General features: G+C 52.8%; 1 protein-coding gene across 1 annotated transcript in view; it reads right to left on the bottom strand.

The window, feature by feature from the left end:
• Positions 1 to 3,400: 3,400 nt before the first annotated feature.
• LOC132835320 (uncharacterized) overlaps positions 3,401 to 6,000 on the bottom strand; it is a 57,149-nt gene continuing 54,549 nt past the window's right edge. Inside the window, exons 3-4 of the mRNA XM_060854766.1 lie at positions 4,839 to 4,942; positions 3,401 to 3,552 (exon numbers count right to left, since the gene is read on the bottom strand). Of these exons, the coding sequence (XP_060710749.1) occupies positions 3,401 to 3,552; positions 4,839 to 4,942 (256 nt within the window). The remainder of the gene's footprint in view (positions 3,553 to 4,838; positions 4,943 to 6,000) is intronic.

The raw sequence follows: 6,000 nt of genomic DNA, 5'->3' as shown, positions 1-6,000 counted from the left end.
ATGTCTCTTTCTGTCCACGATGTCTGTTGGGTGAACAACCCCCTCCCCCCCACCAAACAATGAGCTTCACACCCCTCCCCCACCCCCCCAAACAGCAGAGGGTCCATGGGGTGTCCAGCAGAGGGTGGGATGGGGGTCTCAGTCTCATCCAATCAGTGACCCTTCTGTCTGTGCGACCCTCCCCGGGACTGCCTGCATCGATCCCAATTGGCCCAAGCCTCTGAACCCACAATTCTCGGATTCGAAGGAACATACAGGAGAGACAGAGGTATGCCCCACACTCCCCCCACCCCTCCCCAGGGGCAAGTCAGCAAGGACCGAGCAACATCCTCAGAAGCTGGAGGGGACTGCGCTGGAGAAGCAGACGCTAAATGGAGGGAGGGTGTTGGGGGTGTGGCACGCAGTCAGCTAAGAGAGTCTTCCATTAACTTCAAACCAAAGAAACCCAGAGGTCAGCTGCCCCGAAGGGTAAAGGGAGGAGGGTTCAGGAAAACACCGAGGAAGGTGTCTGCAAGACCGAGAGATTAGAGAGGAAGACTGATGACAACCAGAGTGCAGCGGCCAGTTACACACCCTCGCTCAGCCCAAGTTAACAGCGAGTGGCTAACTAACAGCCTGACCACGGGGGCTGGGGGGGACAGATTCCTCACAGGAACCCCTCCCCAGGGTACAGAATGCAACAGGACAATCTCTCTCTCTCTTGGCCAGCAAGGCATCATGGGAGAGAGCCAGTGAAGCACAGCATGGGTATGGGACCCCCGTTACAAGGTGATTGGGGGGGCGGGGGGGCAGGGGAACAGAAAGCGACAGACACACACACACACACACACACACACACACGCTGAGACAGAGAGAAACAGGAAGGAAGGAAGAAAGAGAGGGAACGAAAGACAGAGAAAGAAAGAGAGAGGAGAAAGAAAAGAAAAAGAGAGAAGGAAAGAGCGAGGGAGATGGAAAGAGAGAGTGAAGGAAGCGAGAGAAAAGACAGACAGAAGGAAAGAGAGGGGGAGATGGAAAGAGAAAGAGGAGAGAGAAGGAAAGAGAGGGAGGGTAAGAGAGAATGAGAAAGAAGGAAAGAGGAAGAAAGGGAGAGAGAAAGAAAGGGAGAGAGAAAGGGAGAGAGAAAGAAAGAGAGAGAGAGAAAGCGCGAACAAAGGAGAGAGAAGGAAAGAGAGAGAGAAAGGAAGAGTGAAAGAAAAAGATAGAGAGGAAATTAAAGAGAGAGAGAGAATGAAAGACAAAGACAGAGAGATTGAAAGAAAAAAAAAGAGAGGATGAAAGGAGAAAAGAGAGAGAGAGAGAGAGATACAGACAAAGAAAGGACACACACACACACAAAGATGGACAGCAGCCACATCTCGAGCAGTTCCAGCTGCCCAGTAAAGCTGGGGAGAAACCACAGGCAGCAACTAACTCCCTTTGACTGTCCCATCCTCAGCACGTCTCCCCAGCTTGTTTCACTGAGAGAAGGCTGCTGATGGGACCAGCCAGGGCCTACCCCGAGCCGCTGGGTGAAGGAATGGGTCACTCAGCCGGTCTTTTGGCTATTCATTCTCCAGACAAGGCAAAATATTTACCACAGCAGCAAGGAGCAAAAGCTGCTGAGAGGCCCGCCCGACACCTGGTGAAGCAGTGGACGGAATTGCCCAGGGGACAAACCTGCATTACTGTAGTGCCTGTCTACTGGGCTGGGGAAGTCATTCCAAAATGCCTGACAGCCAGGGGAACAGCTCAGACAGTGGTACTGCAGCTTCCGCAGCAACAAAGGCCTGCACAGCAAGATCCCAAGACGGGACTATGATTGACTGGGATCTGGACTGAGGGGTGAATGTTGGCCCACAGCATCAGAGGACACTCCCCTCGATCCCCATCCGCCCCCGACTCCAGCTCCTCTTCCAAGAACGAGGAGAGGGGCTTTTACCCTGACCCAAGGAGCCAGTGTCCCTCAGCACCAGCCCTCCCTTTTACAGCAAGGGGGCAGGGGCAGGGGCAGGGTGTGTGTTACGGATGACCCCGTGGGGGTCAGGGGTGAGGGCAGGAGCACTGAAGTGAGGTCTCAAGCGAGCAGGAAGTGGGGGAGTGGGGAAACCAGACAGATGGGACCCACTGGGCCCAGAGGTGCTGCTGAGCAACCAGCCCAGAGGCTGCATTTCCCTAGTGCCTATCACATCCTCGGGACAGTCACACCTCCTTCCCTCCGAGAGGTGCGGCCGCTCCACATACCCCTTTGCTCCATTGGAACCCCTTCCATTCCCTACACCCCCTCCCTATCTCTGTAACCCCCTCCAGCCCTTACACCCCTTCCTATGTCTGTAGCCCCCTCCAGCCCCTACTCCTCCCCCTACCTCTGTAAGCCCCTCTAGCCCCTACACCCCTTCCTATCTCTGTAACCCCCTCCATTCCCTACACCCCCTCCCTATCTCTGTAACCCCCTTCCATCCCCTACACCCCTCCCTATCTCTGTAACCCCCTTCCATCCCCTACACCCCCTCCCTATCTCTGTAACCCCCTTCCATCCCCTACACGCCTCCCTTTCCCTGTAACCTCCTCTAGCCCCTACACCCCCTCCCTATCTCTGTAACGTCGTCCAGCCCCCACACCCCTCCCTATCTCTGCAACCCCCTCTATTCCCTACACCCCTCCCTATCTCTTTAACCCCCTCCATCCCCTACATCCCTCCCTATCTCTTTAACCCCTCCATCCCCTACACCCCTCCCTATCTCTGTAACCCCTCCAGCCCCTACACCCCCTCCCTATCTCTGTAACCCCCTCCAGCCTCTACACCTCTGTACGATCTCCCCTCCAATTCCCACCTCTGGAGCATTCCCGGATTCCCATCGCCTCACACCGTTGATGGCTGTGCCTTATCCTGCCTGTGCCCTGCGCTCTGGGAACCCCACCCCTCCCCCCCACCCCCAACCTCAACCCGCTGGCTCTCAGTCACTTCGATCCAGAAACCTTCGGCCTTCCTTAGATTTCCCTTGCTTTCGGTTGCTTATCCCTGATATCTCAGTCTGTGGCTGAATGCCAAGTTCTGTTTGATCACCACTCGGCTTGAGATGCTTCCCTGCACCGAAGACTCCCTCCAAAGGGAAGATGTTGATGAATTGAGCCGTCGGTGGTCTCCAAGTGGCTGGCCGTTGACTTTGCCAACCGGAATCACCTTAACCCAACCCCAACAGCTGCGTCATGCACCATCCCCATTCCCGACCAAAGACCACTGCGAGAAGGGCGTGCCCTACTACCACAGCAACCCCCCCCCTTCAGAAACCCAGATCTTCAGAAAGAGGAAGAAAAGGAGACAGACAGAGATTATTTAACACCCACCAAAAGCTCACACCAATCGGGCAGTGCCAACCAGTGGAATCCCAGCTGATACGGCAACTGGACAAGTCAGACCTCAAAATGAAACCCGCCTTCGACAATCGCTCCCTGTTTTAGCTAACGTGGTGATGAGTTGCCGAAACACTGTCGCACAAACGTTGAAGAGTCTGCTCATCAGTACGAGGTCGATTACAAGGACAAAAGGATAAACAAGACAAATCAAGCCACCTGGACACGGAACACAGCAAGAAATATCCTAAAACACATCGTTTCACCACCTGTTTTCCAACTCCATCACTTTACAGGGATTCATGTCCAGGAAAACCATGCCTCAATATCAAAATTTTAAGTTTGACGTAACTGACTTTCCTCAGTCTCTGTCCAATGAACAGTGGAGTCTTCTTAACGTGGACACTCATGAAACCAAGAGCTTAAACTTTCTTAGCTTTTAATAACCAGCAGGTGTCTCACCACATGCCGTTCGTGTGCAAGTTGCACACACTATACTCGCTTACTGAGGTAACATATTCCATTAAACTGCTCTTGAAAGCTATTCAAGGTCAGAAAATATAGATGGTTCTGACTCCAGTCAGGTCTCCTTCCAACTACCCCATAAGACTCCACTTTCTTCAATCAACCCTCAAATCGCCTGAACCAACAACAAGTTGATGAACTTTCAAGGTTTACTCGACTGGGCACAAACTATTTTTCAAGAACATTCCAGGGTTCCCTGAACTTTGACACATACTTGATTAGGTCACTGCTCCTGCACCTGACAGTTACGATTCCGGAAAGTAACCGTATCCCACATGCCACTGTTTTGAAATCCAAACTCGGAGAATGATATTTAAACCGATCACACACACCCTTTCATCCGGCAACAAAGCCTGGGCTCAACGGGCTGGACTTGCACCTCCTGAGACTGAAGGTGACGGGTTTGCTTCCCATTTCAAAGGGTTCTAGCTCAGAATCCAGGCCCAAGCATGGAATGCCCATGCCAAGGGAGTGTGGGACTCCTTAAAACTACCCGTCTGCCCTCTTTATTATTTCAGGCTGAGCATTGTAGAAGATCTGCCAGTCTTTCAGAAAAGGGGGACATTCCCTCAGTTTCGGTGCTCCTCCCTGCTCCTCTCCCCCCACACCCCCACCCTCCCTGACCGTGTCCTGGGGCTAACCAGAAATGCCCAGTCACTTTCACAACTGGGATCCTGCCGTTCACTAACGCGTTCACAAAACCGTGGCGATTAGTTACTCTTCCGAAAGGAAGCTACCCATTGGCTGCGGCTCGTTGGGTGGGGTGAAAGGCGCCACAGAAATGTCGCGCGCGCCCCTGGGTCAGGGCACAGAGCCCTCTGACGACCGGGCGCCCCAACCCCGTTGAATACCTCAGAAAACCTCCAGCCGCAAAACAGACCAGAGAATTCAAACAAGCCAAGTCAAATCCCCAAAATAACTACCCTCCACGTACAAACAGCCTCCACCCAGTCCCGAAAATACACAGTGCACTGGCATACATTTTGCAATAGACAGGATCCAAGCAAACACAGGGCTCACCGTCACAGTGGGGCAGCTCAGAGCAAGGTGACAGAGCGTCCCGGTCGGAGCCCAAGGGTCAACCCTGCGGAGGGAACAGAAATAAACAAACTATTAGTCCTCAGGAAAATGGAGGGAGGTGGGGTTACGCACGGATGAGATAGAGGGAACAGGGAGAGATGGAGGAGGGGGCAGAATGGACGAGGACATAGAGAGGGGCAGACACAAGGGGGTACAGACAGAGAGATCAAGGGGACAGAGAGGGAAGAACAATGAGAGACACAGAAAGAAACAAGCAAATACATCAAAGGGGCAGGGAGAGGGACAGAGAGGGAGAGAGAGAAAGGAAATGAGGTGCAGAGAGGGAATTGAAAAAGACGCACGCAGTGTAGGATCGGCAGATGTAGTTTGACAATTGTGCGTTACATTAGTAACAGGTTCCACAGTGTGACCTTGGTCACTGCACAACACAGTATCTTCCACGGAACAGACCCAACGTCAGCGCTCAGAGCGCACGCGCACACACACACACACACACACACACACACTATAATCAGGCAGTGCTTGGACAACCCAGGGGCCATACCAACGTTACACTTGACTCGGAACATGAACCATTTCGGTCTCCACAGATGCTGCCAGACTTGCTGAGTTTCTCTAGCATTTTCTGGTTTCTTTTTCAATTCATGAATTCCAGCATCTGCAGTGTTTTCTTTCACAGAATAAAACCCCATCAAACACTCCCGGGACAGGGACAGCACGGGGTTAGATACAGAGTAAAGCTCCCTCTACACTGTCCCCATCAAACACTCCCGGGACAGGGACAGCACGGGGTTAGATACAGAGTAAAGCTCCCTCTACACTGTCCCCATCAAACACTCCCAGCACCGGGACAGCACAGGATTAGATACAGAGTAAAGCTCCCTCTACACTGTCCCCATCAAACACTCCCAGGACAGGGACAGCACGGGGTTACAGAGTGAAGCTCCCTCTACACTGTTCCCAAACATGCCTGAGAGAGCCAAATAACTGGCTCCAATTCCAGTGAAAAGGAGTTTGTTTCAAGCCCCCTATTGAGAGAGGGGTAACTGAACATGTGTTAAACAGGTTGTGTGGTTTGATGTGGTTTAGTGGGGTCTAACA

This window comes from Hemiscyllium ocellatum, chromosome 44 (genome assembly GCF_020745735.1).
Source record: "Hemiscyllium ocellatum isolate sHemOce1 chromosome 44, sHemOce1.pat.X.cur, whole genome shotgun sequence".
Lineage (NCBI taxonomy): Eukaryota > Metazoa > Chordata > Chondrichthyes > Orectolobiformes > Hemiscylliidae > Hemiscyllium > Hemiscyllium ocellatum.
This window is presented reverse-complemented; position numbering and strand designations above follow the sequence as displayed.